Source organism: Pantherophis guttatus, chromosome 1 (assembly GCF_059756535.1).
Source record: "Pantherophis guttatus breed Tessera chromosome 1, ASM5975653v1, whole genome shotgun sequence".
NCBI classification, from domain to species: Eukaryota; Metazoa; Chordata; class Lepidosauria; order Squamata; family Colubridae; genus Pantherophis; species Pantherophis guttatus.
In genome coordinates this window covers 281,677,343-281,694,108 of record NC_142063.1, presented here as the reverse complement: position 1 = coordinate 281,694,108, position 16,766 = coordinate 281,677,343, and the positions used below count along the sequence as shown (strand labels likewise).

Sequence of the window (16,766 nt, the reverse complement as noted above, 5' to 3'; positions counted from 1 at the left end):
CCTTAGCATTTACCTATGGCACCCTTCATCCCCCTTCAACTCCTTATTTGGGACTTCCCCCTCTTGCCACTTAACAACGCACACAATCCTGGAACTATGCTGGCAGCAGGGACTCCTGGGATTGCTATTACTAAACAATGTGATGTCAAGCTTTATAACTGCATCATTTAGGAGTTGCAGTCCTGATTCCATTTGCCAGCATAATTCGAGGACTACCCATATTCTGATGCTTTATTACCAAAATTGCCTATAAAAAGATTTAGCCCATCAATAAGGCAGTCAAAGACAAATGCGGGCTGTATATATCGGGAATTTCTTAGCAAATACACATCCAATTGTCAGACCAGGGGTGTTATATAATGCAATTAAGAATTAAATGTTTGATGGTATTTAAAAATTAAAGTAATGCGTATTCTCCATGCTTGGGTAACTTGCATTCTTTCAAATGACTGCTTGAAAAGTGCCTTCATCAGAGTAAGTGTAATACAAAGCAGCTTAATGTTTTAAAAACCTTGAAATATTTACAGATTGCTTGACTTGATGATCCAACCTATTTCTCTTGATTCACCACCTTTGAGAAGAAGCCAGCTGAAGTCACCAGAAGTTTCTGCTTCTGGCAGATTTTCTAGCCCACTGCATTCCAGTACTCAATACTCCATAAGAACTTTACTGCCCAAGAACATTGCAAGAGCACCAGAATTAAAATTATTGGAAACACCTCCTGTTGTCAAGGTATATAGATTTTTGTAGGTTGCAGAAACCTGTATTTCTGAGGCTGAAAAGTGAAGTAATGATGACTTTCTATAAAGTCGGACCTTTAGATTACACATTTTTAAGATGTTTTGTCCTCTCCTAGAGAGCTAAAGCTTTGGCATCCACATCATCCTCAGTCTTCCCTGGTTTTACTCCTCAGTCAATATTGAGATCCAGTGTTCGTACTACTCCTTTAGCAACTCCAACTGCATCTCCAGGAAGATCTATTACACCCCCTCTGCGTGCAAAAGAAACAAAGATATCATTTATGGAAGAAAGCAAAACTTCACAATGGACTGCGGTAAGTTGGCAGTAATGCTCAAAAATTAAACACAAAAGAGTTCTAGGTAGGACTCTGCTGTTGTCATCTTTATTTATTAAACATTTCTATATCACTGCAATCAATCTGAGTCTTGGCAGCTCACATAGAAAAAATATAAATCAAAATCTAGCCGGTACAAAAGACAGCAAGACAGCAAGACAGAGAAAAGAATAAATAAACGGAGAGGTGTTTTATCCTGTGGAATATAGAGTAGAGAAAGTGAATTCATTTCAGATCTGCAATTTCTGATAGGGATATGAGCATAGAGCCCATTGTATAAACATCTAATACATGTAATTTGCCCAGGAATTGGAGCTGTATGTGCTTTGGGAATAATTATCCTGTACAGAATCTTTGTTGCTTTGGGAAAAACTAAATAGGAGTTGGCTGAGATAAAGGAGATAAAAATACAACAGGAAATAACAAACATCCCCATTCCCCCTTGACATCCAGATAGTTCTTGAGTCATGACCATTCTTCAGCAACTGTTAGAAGTTACAGTGTGCTGTACAAGGGCACATAAGGCCAGTCCCAAAAATTACAGCTGTTGCAATGCACCCACAATCACTTGATCAAAATTCAGGCACTTGACAGCCTGCCTGCGATTAAATTATAGGGGCGCTTCAATTCCCCCCATGTATCTCATCTCCATCCATGCTCTTTTGTCTCCCTGAATTTTGCAGCCGCTGTCACTCTAGCTGACCTTTGTCATCTTTTTCCCCCCCACTGCTGAGCAAGCATGCTTAATCTGGCCCTTTGCAAGGCAGTTGCAGGCCAGGGTTTCTTTCCAGAGTTTCCAGCTGCTCAGCAGCTTCCTCACAAGACTCTGGAAAGAAGGACTAAGATGGCCAGCAGCAGCCTCACAATGGGCCAGGCTGGTTACGGCTCGTCAGCAACAGGAGCATAAAAGCAGGGTGACAAAAGACTGCAGGGCAGCGTGGTAAGGGCAGCTGGGACTGGGCTGAGGTGACTGTGGTTTCCCAGTGTACCCAAGAGGCCCCATCACACTGTTCTGCTGGACTGGGCTTTGAACTGTAAAGGGCTTCTTGCTGCAGCTTGGGTCCCTTGCAACCCCAGAGCTGCAGGGCACTGAGAAAACCTTGAGCATAGCATATTCTTTCTCTCTGTTCTGTCCCCTCCCCCCCCCCAATCTCACTTCAGCAATACCCCAACTTGTGTGTAGCCTGTGCTAGTCCTCCCAGAGCTTCCCCTAACCACCTGTAGAGCCCCAGTGCTACTAATATATTTAACCACCTGAACATCTGGACAGGTGGTTAAATATATGAGGAGCAGCTGCCAGGTTTGCCGTCACTAAGCAATATGTTCACATGACACAGAGTTCCATGTTAAAATCAGCAGTTAAAATCACCTTTAAATAAATTGTAATTTACTTATTAACTCTCATTCAACGTATGCAAATAAGCCACACATATCTAGTCAGTCAGTCATTTTTTTTTATTATAATCTACATTGTGCATAGTGAAGTACTCTGGATCTCATGTTGTATAGTCAGATTTTCTTTTATTGAATTTTTTTTCTTTTCCTTTTCTTATTAGGAAACCGATCATGAAATAAACAATGCAAATACATCTGAATATATTCTTGAAGCTCAAATGGAAGAAAATTGGGTTAAGAATAGAGAGACTTCCTCCATTTCAGGTTACAGCTTTCAAGAAGAGCTTGAAGAAAGAGACCAATCATCAGAGCGCATAACAAGTGATCAATTGAATGAAACTAAAGACTCCAAAGAAATTAATGACACTGGTGTGAAACCAGCATACATTACTTTAGAATGTCATGATGCAAAATCAGTTGACTTTGGAAACAGTAATTTCATGGACTCTCAACAAACTGCTATTTCCTCGGAAGAAATTGAAGACTTACCAGAATCAAGTGAGAGAGAAGTAATTGAAATAAGAAATGAACCTGTAATGGAACAGCAAACATCTGCAAATATAGACCAATCAGCTGGTATGTATAATGATATTGATTATCCACAGGTATGATGGAAAGGAGCTAAGACGGATGGTCATATTGAATCAGAACAGATCCCATATGATTTTTCTCTGGTTTTTGAACACTGGTAAAACTGGTGTTCCGAACAGAAGATATATGTCTTACATTTGTTTCTGTTATCTATGATTTGAACATTTGAAGGTGGAACAAAATACTCGGTAGTAAGCTGATGATCCTTACACTCTTGGTATTCGGGAAGGCAGAAAAGTCTGAATCAATGTCATATCAAATAGAAAACTATAATTTTATAAATGTTGAGAGCAGTATTGCCTGGGGAATTCAGATGGATCTAAACTTTAAAAAAAGACACTGTTGTGTCTGAAAAGAGGGAAGGGGGCCTAGGAAGGAACACTCAGGCTCCTAATAATTTATACCAGTAGAAGGTATATGAAAATCAGGGAATGTGTTGTATCCCACCATTGCATCATGTAGTACTTCGATTTAAAGCAAGTTGTTTAAAATACTGGGCCACAATAGTAGATGAGGGTTAAGAAAAAGAATTTTCAGTAATAGCAAAAGACCTCTGGTATGGTTTTCCTCCCTTTCTCTCAAAACATCTGAAATGCACTATACAACTCTTCTGTTATTGTGAACTATAAATAAAAATATTTCTCCTGGAATTGTGCAGAGAAACTAAGAGCCTTTTGTTGTGTTTATTAAGATAAAAAGTTATTAATAAAATCAAATAATATTAGCCATTTCAGCGTCCCATGATAGTAGATCACCTATGTTGATAGGTATGAATATGTTGTCCTCTTTGGAGAACAAACAATATTTTAATTTGATACAGCATTATTATCCACACATCATAGCAAAAAGAGGTCACTTCTGTGTATAATAGATCAAACTCTCGGTAAAATATTTGGCACGCACAGAATTTTCTCTAGGCTGATTGAACTATGTATTGTGCTAAAACACAACCATAGTTTATTAAAAAGTAGGTCATACATGATGCTAAATTATAATCCCATGGTTTACAATTTCTGGGTTTAGACCCACAATAAACCATTGAAATGCTGAAGAAGACAAAAGCAGTGACACAGCTGTATATTGTTCCTGCTTTCTTCAAAGTTTATTTCAAGGTGAGGTTAAAACCAAATTTTTAAAAATATTATTTTGATCTATTAATTTAATGAAAATGAATATATGAATTCTAATCATCTTTACATTTAAAATAATTTGGCCCCACATCTATTACTTGGGATGCAATCCTCAGTGCAGCTTTGAAAAATCAAATGCAGCTCTAACCGCCATACAAATTTTATGCTTACTAAATTGAATATGGAGTATTGGACTAGAAACCAGTAAGCATAGCCCAGCTGAACTATAAATTCAGCACGGTTGGTCATATATTTGGGCCTCAGTCTTTTAGAGCCAATTCAATCTTGATATATTGCATGTTCCTGAGGTTTTGGAAGGGTCAATAGCAATTAAGGATGGGGTTTGTCAGCTAAGCCAAGGTAAACATTTTGACTTCCATTCATTTTTTGTTGTAACTTGAGTAAGAACATTAAGTTCCACCAGTATTATGTGAGCTTCTGTGGCTTGGAAAATGGGAGGTAGATTTATGCCTTAAAAAAAATGAATTAGTATTTGTGGAAAAATAACATTATTGAGGATACAGTATTTTTAACTTTTACTGTCCATAGAATCCGATAAAAAGGATGACAATAAATGTGGCTCATTTCCTGAGAATGAAGCATTTCCAAAGGATCATTTGAAGATTGACCAAGACACTATAGTCTGCTTTTTGCCTTCTAATGAATGGTAAATATGTCCTGTATAATTTCAAAATTTTAGATGAGGTAGTTTGCTTTAAAATTTAAATTTAAATTCCACTTTCTTATCTTTCATGATTATGATTTATCCAGATAGAATTGAATACTATTTTCTAGTAGGTAGTTGTTGTGGCCTGTCAGCCGCCGGCCTCTTCAGCAGCCAAATCAGGAGGAGGAGGTGTGGGAGTCAGGGTCAGCATCAAGGCAACCTGAAAGCTCCGAGGGGGAAGAGGGAATGGAGCTGGCAGTGAGAGAGACAGAGCCTGGGCCGGCCGTCAGCCCTCAGATAAAGAGTCAACAGCCCCCAGGTCTGGAGGTGGCTGATGAGGAAGAGGAGGAACAGCTGGGTCCAGTACCTGATGCACAGATGCGCAGAAGGCAGAGAAGAGGAGAGCAGTGGAAATCTGTGGGCCGATCCTTGGGAAGAAAGAGCCACCACTGCTAGCAAAGCCCCACCCTAGCTCTGAGGATAAAAGAGGGGTCGGAGATAAATAGATGTGGCAGACAACTATTCATCATCTGGCCGGACAGACTTGTTAGCCTGCGGTGAGAGAGAAACTTTTTGCCAGGGCTGATGGCGCTCCTAATAAAGAAATCTTTGAGTTAACTTCAGAGGATTTGTCATGTTTGGAGAGCTGGGTCAGAATAGTAGCCAAACTCCAGGACTGGGAGTCAGCTTGCTCTGAATGAGCTTGCTTTTTCCTTGAAGGAGCATATCCACTTCTGGGACTGTTGCTTGAGTTCCCTGATACCATTACATTTCTTGCTAGCTCATCGGCACAATAGCAATGGGTTTACAATTTCTATGCAATAGGGCCAGGCTGGTTTTTTTGTGTACTACTTGAAATATAATTAAATAGTTGTGCTTGACTATTAATAGTATACAAAAAAAAAACATTTTTTAAAGTTTTATCTTTTTTAGAATCTTAAAAAGAATGGCCCTTTATATGCATGTACCTGTTTCTGTTTTTGTATAGTGCAACTAATCCCCTAGAATCCAGCATGCTACCATTGTTGGAAGACAACAGATTCCTTGCTGAAACAAACAGCCAAGTTCAAAAGGTGGAAGGAGCAGATGGAGAATGTAGGTATTTTGTAAAACAAATAAATGGAACAAGCAGTATGAAGTGGTTCTTTTCATATCTTCTTTCAGGAGATATAAAATGCTGGAATCATATTACTGTATTTTCAAGATTGGCTTTCCATGTACATGTCTAAAATCTGTTAACCTGAACATTTATATCTTGATAATAACTTTTTTTAAATTAGCTTTTTTAGTATTTATTATTTCAATTATTAATGCAAACAGATAACTCAGAGAAGTATTTTAATTGTTTCTATCATTAATTTCTCTGTTCATGCTGTTCAGATCCTACACTGCTGTTGCATAATTTAGATGAGGGATCTTAAACTCCATTGGCCAAACACAGCCTTTCAAAACATTTTTGGTAGCACAGCAAGATTTTAAGAAAGAGTAAGCTAACAAAAAATATTGCTGAAGAAATTAGCAGTTTTGTTTGTCCATTTTACTGCATGTAAAAATAAAGCTGAAAGGAGAATTTGCCAGTATCGCAGACCAAAAGATGGCACCTCAAACACAGGTGTGTGTAGGAATAATTGTGCGCTTGCTGATATCAGATACTATGAACCCTCCCTTAGAAAGAAAATGTTGCATGCTTGGGATTGGGTAGCAGTTCTAAGGCACTGTCACAGGGCTGCATTCCCCACTTCTTGTCAGCTCCTAACGGGCCTGGCTATTATGATCGTGCTCCTTTGCCTTCCTAGGGCACCTCAGGCTGTAGGGAGACCCCACATGAGGTCTTCAACAACTAGGTGACTTCAGAGGTTTAGTATTTCCTTCTTACAATGGGGGTCCTGGAATTTCTTCTGCTTTGTTGTTCCTGACCACTCTGTGCAAGAGCAATCCACAGCATACTCGGTGCCAGTATCAGTAGCACTCCTGCTATTAACTTTGTAGTTCTCACCACGACCTAAATGGTAAAAATGAAAGGATGAAAAATATGTTTATACTGAATTGCATACCATGATACTCTTACTACTTTATTTTATTTATTTTATTTTATTTTATTTTACTCACAAGAGATTTTGAATCTACTGAGTCAAAAATAAAATCTAGTGATTTTTCACACTATTAAAAGCTTTCAGTTTTGCAGTACGTGAGCTAATGAAGTATTGGCCAGTTAGCTCTTTCAATTATTTGTACATGAGAATCCAGATATAGATTATATTTGAGTGAAGAAATTAGTTATACAGATTGTCCAAAAATTACAACCAGTCATTTAATCAGTCTGAAATTATGATGGGCTTGGAAAAGTTGCTTTATAGCCTGTGAAGCACTTCTGGCCATTGCAAAACATTCCACCACCTTCCTGTGATCTCATGATTGCATTCTGGGTGCTTGGCATCCTGTTCACACTTTCATCTGTTTGCCAAGCACCCGGCGATCATGTAACTACCATTTACAATCTTCTCTGCTGTCATTTGCTAAGAGGACTCCTTTTTGTCTGCCTGGGCTGGCTGAAAGAGCTGCACTATGCTGAAATCCTTTGGCAGGCAGCTCTTCCATCTGCCTTGTGACCCAGGAGATCACCCAGGAGATCTCTTACTGATTGCAACTGAAAGTGTTGGGATTGTGATTGTTGAGCAAAACAGTCACGTGAGTTTCCATGAATACCCAGTTCGCTGAACTACTGAGATTCCAGTCCCACTTATAGTCATGATAATCGCTGCAATTTAGTAAGGATTTTGGTTAATTTCATTTTTCACTGAACTGCTTCTTCAGTCTGTAGTTCTTTTCAACATCAGTTACTTAGAATTGAGTGTTTATTATTAAAATTAAAATTGAAACTATAACTTTATAAACTTGGAATTATATTAGTAGGTCTTAGATTTTTTTTAGCATGAAAATTTAATACTTGTACAATCTCCTGAAAAGGTGAGACTTTGCAAGTATAAACTACTGAGTGAAAATATTTTCTTCCATTTTTTTTATGGAAAACCACTCAAAAGCTAACCGTATTAATCTGCATTTTAAATTACCCAGATGTGTTATAGAAAGTTATTGCATCTATGCTCCACCGAGAGCCTGTACCTATATCTTGAAGGAAGCTGATTAAAAATACCCAAAGCTTTGCTATATGTGTGCAGACTTGTGAAACTTGTATGAACAGACAAAAATTAGACAACAATGCTGGTAGGTCATTGTAATCTTGATGCAAAGAGTTAAAAGAGGGCTAACGTTCATTTTTGAAAAAGATGTGATTACAGGGTGGAACAAATTCTTCAATACCACTTGCTATTGGATGAATATTCACACAATAAATATTCATTCTGCTTATCCCTTGAAGAGAAATAGTTTAATATTAGCATTAATGATGTATAAAGGGCAAGAACAAACTTGATTATTACATTTCTATAAAGGAAAGATGAAAAATATGGTTAAAGGATCTAATCATAGTATTTATCAGTAAAGATTTAATTCAAAAACAATAAAATCAAATAATGTCAGAAAATCACTTTTTCAGCTGTCATCAGTATTCCTGATAGTGAAGACATTGCCAGTATCCATTCAAAAAATGAGCTGGAAGAAAGAGAAGCAATAGATGAAGGTGAATTGGAAAAAACAATCCAAGAGGAACATCTTATAGTCCTGCAAGAAAAAACATTGCCTAATATTGACTCTGAAAATCAAAAAGTGGATGTAAGTTAACTTCTTTTTTATAGAACTACTACATGGTTAGAAAACTGGCATCACACTTAATCCTATGTTACCAGTATGGGTCCCAAAATTTCTTCCTAAAGATTTTTATATATAAACAATTGAGATCCAATTGTATAATCTATGTCTCTTAAAGTACCAATAAAAAAGGAATGCAATAACATCCAGTATAACCATGGATGACAAGCCAGTAGGTCTTGTAGTTAAGGCATTAGGCTAGAAACCAGGAGATTGTGAGTTCTAGTCCTACCTTAGGCATGAAAGCCAGCTGGGTGACTTTGGACCAGTCACTCTATCGGTCCATGACATCAGACTCTGGCGACAAGCCAAGCAGTCAGTTCCTGTTGCAATAAAATGTAGATAAAAAATTAGATCCCGCACCTCTAGGGAAAAATACTAGGAAAGAAAAAAGGAGGCAACCATGGTGTATATGCATACAATGATTAAAAAACACTTTCCTGATCATTATAAATAGGAAGCAATAACTTCCAATAGATTTGGGAAGCCAGAGTCTGCAATTTCCTTTTGAACATTTTTGCTGGGGTTACTTTGCAAACCAATGCATGGGTTGCTGAATTAGCCAATGAAGTATAACTTCAGAAAATCTGAAATTTTGAAGAACATTTATTCATGGCTATTATATTTCTTGAAAAATACTGTGTAATGGAATTCAACTTATGTGTTTTCTATTTTAGCTGATAGAAGACGGAAAACATGAGATACAAGTTTCAGAAGCTACAGAAGAAGAAATCCCATACAATGAACGGTGTTCCTCAAGCAATCTCAAATTTCAGTATCACTGTGACAGTGTAGAACAACAAGTTACATGTGAATTGCTTGAAAAAGATGCTGATGAATCTTCATTTACTGAAAGAGATGGAGAACTTCTGCTGTGTCACAATAATTTTTCTTTAATATTAGAAGGTGATGACGAAACTGAGGTGGAAGATTCTACAAGTGTGCATACTTCTCTGAAACCAGCTAGCCTAGAATCTCGGGATAGAAGCAACAACCAAGAACTAACTACAAATTCTGTGTCCACAGTAACTAGTAATGAGATACCACAGAATACTGCTGAAGTATTACCTTATGTACCTGAACCAATTCAAATGGCTATTGCTGAAAATCTGTTAGATGTAATCAAAGACACAAGAAGTAAAGAATTTTCAGCTGAGATAATAGAACAATCTTTTCATGAAAGCATAAGCAAGAAAGTATTAAATTTATCCCAGGGTCCTATTCAAAATGTTCATGACACAAATAATGATGTAGATTTAAATAGAATTGAAAATTTGATGCCTGGTATAAGTTCAACAGATCAGGCAAACCAAAGTCTAAATATCTCACATAATGAACAATCACTGACAAAGAAAAATAAACCAACTATATTGGCAACTCCCACTCTAAGGAGAAGTGCTAGGCGAGCAAAGAAGACAACGGACATTTCTGAAAATCTACCATATAATTCTGAAGAACCTCAAGAACAGCAGATTCTCCAAATTCCTGATTTTCCCATCGGAGATGTGAAGGAAATGAAGAGTGAGTTAGAAATCTCAGAAAATGTTCATCCTGTTTCACCGACATTTCTGGCAACTGTTACCACAAGGAGTGGAATTAGAAAACCAAACAAAAGTGTGTCAAAACGTTATGAGCATCCACATAGTGATCTACCTTCTGCTCGCCAGAGGACTCCTAGAATTACAAGAAGTGTAGTAGGAAATCAAAATAGTAATCAGTTTATTATTGATCATACAATACAAATGACAGTCACTCCTAAAAGTGCAACAAAACTAAAAGCTATCGCCTTGCAACTTGCAGAAAATGTAATTTCAGATCAGGAGGTAGAACCTCAAGGAAAGCAGCTGTCCATATCACCAAAAAGAGGAAGGAGAAGAAAGCATGGCGTATTGAAAGTAGTAACTCGGGGAGAAACCACATCTGAGAAGCTACCATCACCTAGTCCAGTTCAAAAGAGTAGAAGTAGAAAGGCCAGTCTGCCAGAAACATCTTTTAAACATGACATGCAACCAAATGAATCACAGCTATCGGAACAGAAGAGAATACAAAGAATAGGTACATCAGAATCAGTTTCTGATCAAGAAGGTGGTCTTATTGAATCATCACTTATTGAACCACCACGTCGTAAAAGAGGTAGACCAAGAAAAAGTTCTTTGAATGTTTCGGCAGAATCACAACTGGACTTGTCTCTGTTGTCTTCTCCAGATGCTGCATCCTCAGTCCATAAGCACAATACTAGGAGTGGGGCTATACATCTGTCTACAACCTCGGGATGTTCTCTAGAAACATCTATAATGGAAACCCCAAAGAGAAGATCCTCAAGAGTGACATCTCGAAGTGTAGAGAAAACAGATATAGAAAAGTCTAACCTAAAAGAATGTGTTATCCAGCCAAGTGAGGCAGTAGGTTCAGAAAAGAAGTCTGAAAACAGGCGGGCTAGGGTAACTAGTATTAGAAAGAAGACTAGGTTGCCTTCTGTCTCAGAGACAAGTAGAGAGGAAGAACATTTGCTGCTAGCAACCGATAATGAAGTGGAATCAGAGACTACAGATGTGGCCAGGCTGAGGCTTGGCAAAATAGAAGAAACTTTGACACACCATGCTAGTAGCATTAAGAGGACAAGGTTTACCCCAAAGAAAGTAAAACAGTCACTTTCCCTGGATATAAATGAAACCTTCTATTTTTCTCCTCCTCTTACTAAACTCACAGAAAAAACTAAAGGTACTTGAAATTTTGCTTCAGAAATTCTGTATAGGATAATCAAATTGTCTGCTCTGCATGAGGGTTGATGCAGGTCTAGAAAGAGTGCTGCATGATATCAGTTACATACATATAAAAATGTTTTCTGCTGAAAACAGATCATGCCTTTTCCAAATACAGTCCTGCAGGAAAGTAATTTATGGTGTGGCTAAAAGGACTTGGGGAGAGGAAATTCACAGAAATTGTGCAGGTAGTCCTTGACTTACACAGTTCACTTAATGACCTATGACCATTTTTCACAGTTATGACCGTTGCAGCATCTCTTATGGTGACATGATTTACATTCGGATGTTTGACAACTAACTTACATTTATGACAGTTGCAGTATCCCAGGGTCACCTTTTGCGACTTTCTGACAAGCAAAGTCAATGGGGAAATCAGAATCCCTTAACAATTGTTAATAACTGCAACTAATTTAATAACTGCAATGGTTCACTTAACTAATGTAGCAAGAAAAGTCGTAAACGGGGGCAAAATTCACTTAACAATTTTTTCACTTTGCAACATAAATTTTTGGCTCAATTGTGGTCATACGTTGAGGGCTACCTGTATTTGCTTCTTAAGCATATGCAGTGAATAAAAATGTGATTGTGATTGTTGATACATTTACTAATGGTAGAGATCCAGAATTCGAATAGAAAAATTACACAAACCTATGAAGAACCGTCGCACCAAAGACAGGCATGCTGTCTTGATTTTTTTCTTGTCAACATAATAATATCTGGTACAGAAAGTAGGGTGCTGATTTAAATAAATTTGGGATGGTGAAAAAATTAAATTGATCAAAAAGAGCCACCCAGTTAACAAATTCCAGATGTGATGTTTCCGGAACGGGAGGGGGGAAGAGTCCTAACCAAAACCTCCACACACCCCAAATTCAGTGTTAAGAAAAAAGGAAGGATTGAATTTAAGAGACTTTATGCCTCTTGATTCTTTTTGTCAGGTTTTGTTGTCTTTTCCATTGACCAACCCTCTTTTTTTTTTTTGTGAATGAAGAGAGAGGTAACCTGATGGGAGAGGGATAAACTGAAGGAAGAGTGCTTCTAAGCTAAGCTGAGAAAACATGAAGGCTAACGTTTTTCTGAAATATAAAATAGTTCTAAGAGCCTACAAAGCATCAGTGGTAGTTGGGGAGGGGGGAAATTAATCACTCCTCCCAGTATTAATTTTCTACTTAGGAAATATGGTTTGGCTTAATTTGCTGACAGACTACTCTTGATAGCAATAAGATGCCATCCTTTGGTTTTCAGTTCAAATGGGACCTATGCAAGAATGAGTTATAAAAAAAGTATTACAGTGTCCAGGGTTTAATTTTTTTCTGTTCCATTGAACAAATCCTGGGACAGCTAAATATGGACCCTTGTAGTTGGCTCACATGATAAACTGCTGGATGCAGGATTGTAGTTGAAGTTGTGTGCCTCAAATGTTTATTTCCAAAGTCAGTTTATGGTTTCTGCTTTTAGGTGAAAAAACAGTGACACCTGTTCAATTCAAAGGTGTAGATACAGATTTGGCTTCTCAGTTTGTGTTCTCACCCCCTGTTCTGAGGTCCAGGAAAAAACAGGTGTCCAGTATTTCAAGGATTGTGGAAGATCTGGTAAGTAATTTGGTCATTTCTTCTGTATATATTCAAATGTTCTTATATTTCTTGTTCAGTAGACAAACTTGATAACTAAATTCTGTTAACTTACTGCTCATTGTATCATTTTACTATAGCAGACCATTCATTGGATGTCTAGTTCCTAGCCCTCTAATATTCACTTTCAGTATGACAATAATTCCAAAGCACTATTTATGATTTTTCAATTTGCTAACAGTTGGTCATCTTCAACAAATAGTTGGAAGATATCTTTCATTTTGTTTATCTTGTATCACTAAGGGTCTTGTGGGATTTATCTATTTTGGATTTAAAGTAAACTTTTAAAAGCTGGGGGATAGAGACAATGCCTTCCTGTTTTGCCTTTTTAATATTATTTGTCCTTAGGAATTACCGGTTAAAGAAGAAAAGCATGCTGTTTCAGTAGAGACTTTAGAAAAGCAAAATATTAAAAGCAGAACTACAAGGTCAAAAACAACAAAAACAAGAAAGTATGTAATGATTTCTTTCCTAAAGTGTTGTTTAAAAAATGATTATGTCACGTTAAAACCTTTTAAGCTGCTAGAGACCACATACATTTTTTCCATGACAATCTATTCCTAACCTGTTATTTCAGTGGAACAGTCCTCACCATTATAATCGAGTCCATCCTCCTTGCTGTTTATTGTCCTCTTTTTTCTTTCTTGCCATCTTTTTCATAATTAGAATCTTTTCAAGAGAGCTGATGACTCTATATAATGTATCCAAAGAGGATAATTTGAACTTGATCATTTGTGACAAGAATGAATTCTGGATGATTTGATAAATAATCTTGGCTTTTTTGTTTGTTTTCTTGGCTTTTCACTGTATTCTCAGGAGTCTTCATTAACACCATAGATCAATATTCTTCCTATCCTGCTTCAAAAATAGTATATATGAAAAAAATATATTTCAAAATTAGTGTGTATGAAAGATGGCCCATTGATACATTTAATATTTACTTATTGCAGTGTGAATTCTGAACTTGATTTGTTACTGTGTTTTCAGATATACTTAAATTGTAAAATGCTCTCTTTTCTTACAGAATCTTAGGGAAAGAAAGTAGTTGGTCACCCCCAGCAATGGAAATCAAGTTCATTTCACCCTTTGCCACCCCTGCAGATGAAACCAAACAAAAGCAAGGAGATTCTGTGGACAAAACAGAAAAAGCTGTTCAAAAAACTGTGCGTAGGAAGGAGAAGAGACTGTCTAGCTACCCAAAGCCAGTTGTACGGAAGAAGATGCTATAACTGCTTTTAAAAATGTGTGATGTACACCAATATTTTTAAAGTCATCACATTTGTGTGGAATATTAAGAAAAAAAATCATCTAATTTGGAAGATAATTTATATAAATTATTGTAAATTTTCAGAGAACTAAAGATCTTCAATAAGTAACTCCGTATGGAGTGTGATTTCTTCAGTCAATGCAGTTTTCTATTTTATAATATACTTCGTACATTTATATAATATGTAAATAAATATTTTAGGAATGTTAAATAAAAATGTATACTTAATGATTATTGTCCACTACATTTTGGAAGAGAATAATATGGTTGCAGAATGCAAATGACCCAAAGGGGATTTTAATTACGACTTTCCACTGTTGATGCCTCTCTGATGGGAGACCAGCATTCTTTTTTTAAAAAAAGTTTGATCTTATACATTTTTTTAAAATTAAAATTTCACACTTTTAGAATTTTTAGAAAATACGTTGACCTCATGGGAATTAATACTAGGAGTTATCCATCATAAATAAAACCTTGTTCTCTTTATTCAACATGTATTTAATTGAAGAAGTCAGAATGTAAACCATTGTACTGAAGCTGTGCAATATTTTTTTGTATTTGTTTTAACTTGGGAAAGCTGCTCTTTGATTTAGAAATCAAAATCTCACCTCAAATGCTTTTTTTTTTTAACTTGATCAGCAGAAGGTTCTTAACATTCATGGTATTTATATTGTCACAAGTATTCAACAAGGGACAGCATTTCAGGGATTTCACCTACTTAAATTTAGTTCAAATTTGATATTTTGAGATGATGCATGTTTTATAGATTTTGTGGTTACTAGAGAAATGTTACCACAATTTTGCTAAAATAAAATTTGTCTGGAAATACTCTTCCGTAGTATTCGATCTATCATTGCAGCACAAAAAAGATGTAAAAAGGCTGAATTGAAATTATAGTTTAAGAGAAAAATAAAGCATAAATAATTCAAATAGAATTTTATGTAAGTTTACCAACATTCAGGTGTATATTTGGAAACCAATACACAGTAACAGTCAACCTAATCTAATGGAGCTCCGCTTAGAAATAATTTATCAGTTACCTTATACAGGTAACAAGTGAAGAGATCAATAATGTATTAGGTATAAAGCACCAGGTAGTTGTGCTCCAGACCATCTTTTAAAAATTTTTATCCTAGCAGTGTTCTGGATATAACTGGTGCCTGGATACTGTATTTTAATTCCTTGAAGAGTTTAAGATGCCAAACTCTGACCGTGTGAAAGTAGCAGTACGTGTCAGACCTTTTAACCAGGTTAGTTGTTCGTTTTGTGCAGTCTATTGTTTTTATGTCATTGGGTTATTTGTGTTGTAGAGAAGAGAGATGGACAAAAGGCAAAAAATGGGGAACTTGAGTAGAAATTTGGGTCTGGTAATGGCAGCAGCACTCAGAAAATAATGTGTTAAATGGGGAGACAAAGTGAAACTTGGTCATGATGTTTATACTACCCAAGTTAAATAGACTAACCCTTGCTGGTGGTACCAGGCCTAGCTTCACTTTTCAGGCATTTTTGCCTGAGTCGATAAATGCTTGATAGGTGGTTTCGTTACATTTGCAAATGTGTTCTGCCTTGGAAACTTTAGGCCCTTGAGGTGGAATACAATAAGCAGCTGTAAATCTGATTTTGATTGCCCATTTATTCCTAACAAAACTTTTAAAATAAAGTAAAATAACGGGTGTTATTTAATCAGACATTCAGCTGGCAAGCCCAGAGGTTCCACAGATGCTAGCAAGGATTTCAAGTTTAGAGACAATTCCCACACATGTGAGGAGAGCATTAAAAGCATGTTTTCTTTACCTGCTGTAATTTTTCTTATTCTAAAAGCAATAGAAATCTTCCGTTTAAGACAATATCCCACATAACCAGGGAAACTAAGAGTTTGTACTGGTTTTTACTATTGTATTTAAAGTTTTTAATAAAAACTATGTTTCAAAAAAATTAATCAGCTTCTTCCAAAACGCAAATATATATGCTATAGTCTAAACTGAAAAAAGATCAAATTAGCAATTTGAATTTTAATGGATTTAAACTGACTATAACTTCAACAGAGAGAGAAAGATGCAGGCAGCAGATGTGTGATTTCTATGAATTCCAGCACGACAAGCATACATGATCCTAAAAATCCAAGTCATGTAAAGTCCTTTACATTTGACCTGGCATATTGGTCACACAGTGGATTTTTAAAGGACAAAGATAGCAAGCTTGTTTCATCTGGACCAAACAGCAGATATGCTGGGCAGGTAAAAAGTACTTTAATATTTTCTATTGAGAAAAAAATATAAATATTCCATCATCGGTTGTGATGACAAAAATAGATTGCACAGACTAGCCACTAGGTAAGCCTGATAATCCACACGTCCAGTCATAGCAAAGTTTTAGTGCAAAAGTAAGTGATTGCAGTTATTTTTATACTTTGTGATTTAATCAAAAACCCTTTCCCTCTCTAACCATTAGAAGGAAATTTAAATTTAATTCAACCC

At 36.5% G+C, this 16,766-nt stretch overlaps 2 protein-coding genes across 4 annotated transcripts in view; both read left to right on the top strand.

The window, feature by feature from the left end:
• Positions 1-15,120, top strand: part of AHCTF1 (AT-hook containing transcription factor 1) — a 50,227-nt gene extending 35,107 nt beyond the window's left edge. For all 3 annotated transcript variants that reach the window (XM_034428197.3, XM_034428196.3, XM_034428198.3), the window contains exons 27-36: positions 528-732; positions 857-1,054; positions 2,632-3,046; positions 4,741-4,858; positions 5,847-5,953; positions 8,415-8,590; positions 9,304-11,347; positions 12,850-12,983; positions 13,371-13,474; positions 14,047-15,120. In XM_034428197.3, the coding sequence (XP_034284088.2) occupies positions 528-732; positions 857-1,054; positions 2,632-3,046; positions 4,741-4,858; positions 5,847-5,953; positions 8,415-8,590; positions 9,304-11,347; positions 12,850-12,983; positions 13,371-13,474; positions 14,047-14,251 (3,706 nt within the window). In that variant the 3' untranslated portion in view covers positions 14,252-15,120. The remainder of the gene's footprint in view (positions 1-527; positions 733-856; positions 1,055-2,631; positions 3,047-4,740; positions 4,859-5,846; positions 5,954-8,414; positions 8,591-9,303; positions 11,348-12,849; positions 12,984-13,370; positions 13,475-14,046) is intronic.
• A 1,158-nt stretch (positions 15,121-16,278) lies between these two features.
• Positions 16,279-16,766, top strand: part of LOC117671920 (kinesin-like protein KIF28) — a 38,415-nt gene continuing 37,927 nt past the window's right edge. Inside the window, exon 1 of the mRNA XM_087883015.1 lies at positions 16,279-16,526. Within this exon, the coding sequence (XP_087739141.1) occupies positions 16,371-16,526 (156 nt within the window). The 5' untranslated portion in view covers positions 16,279-16,370. The remainder of the gene's footprint in view (positions 16,527-16,766) is intronic.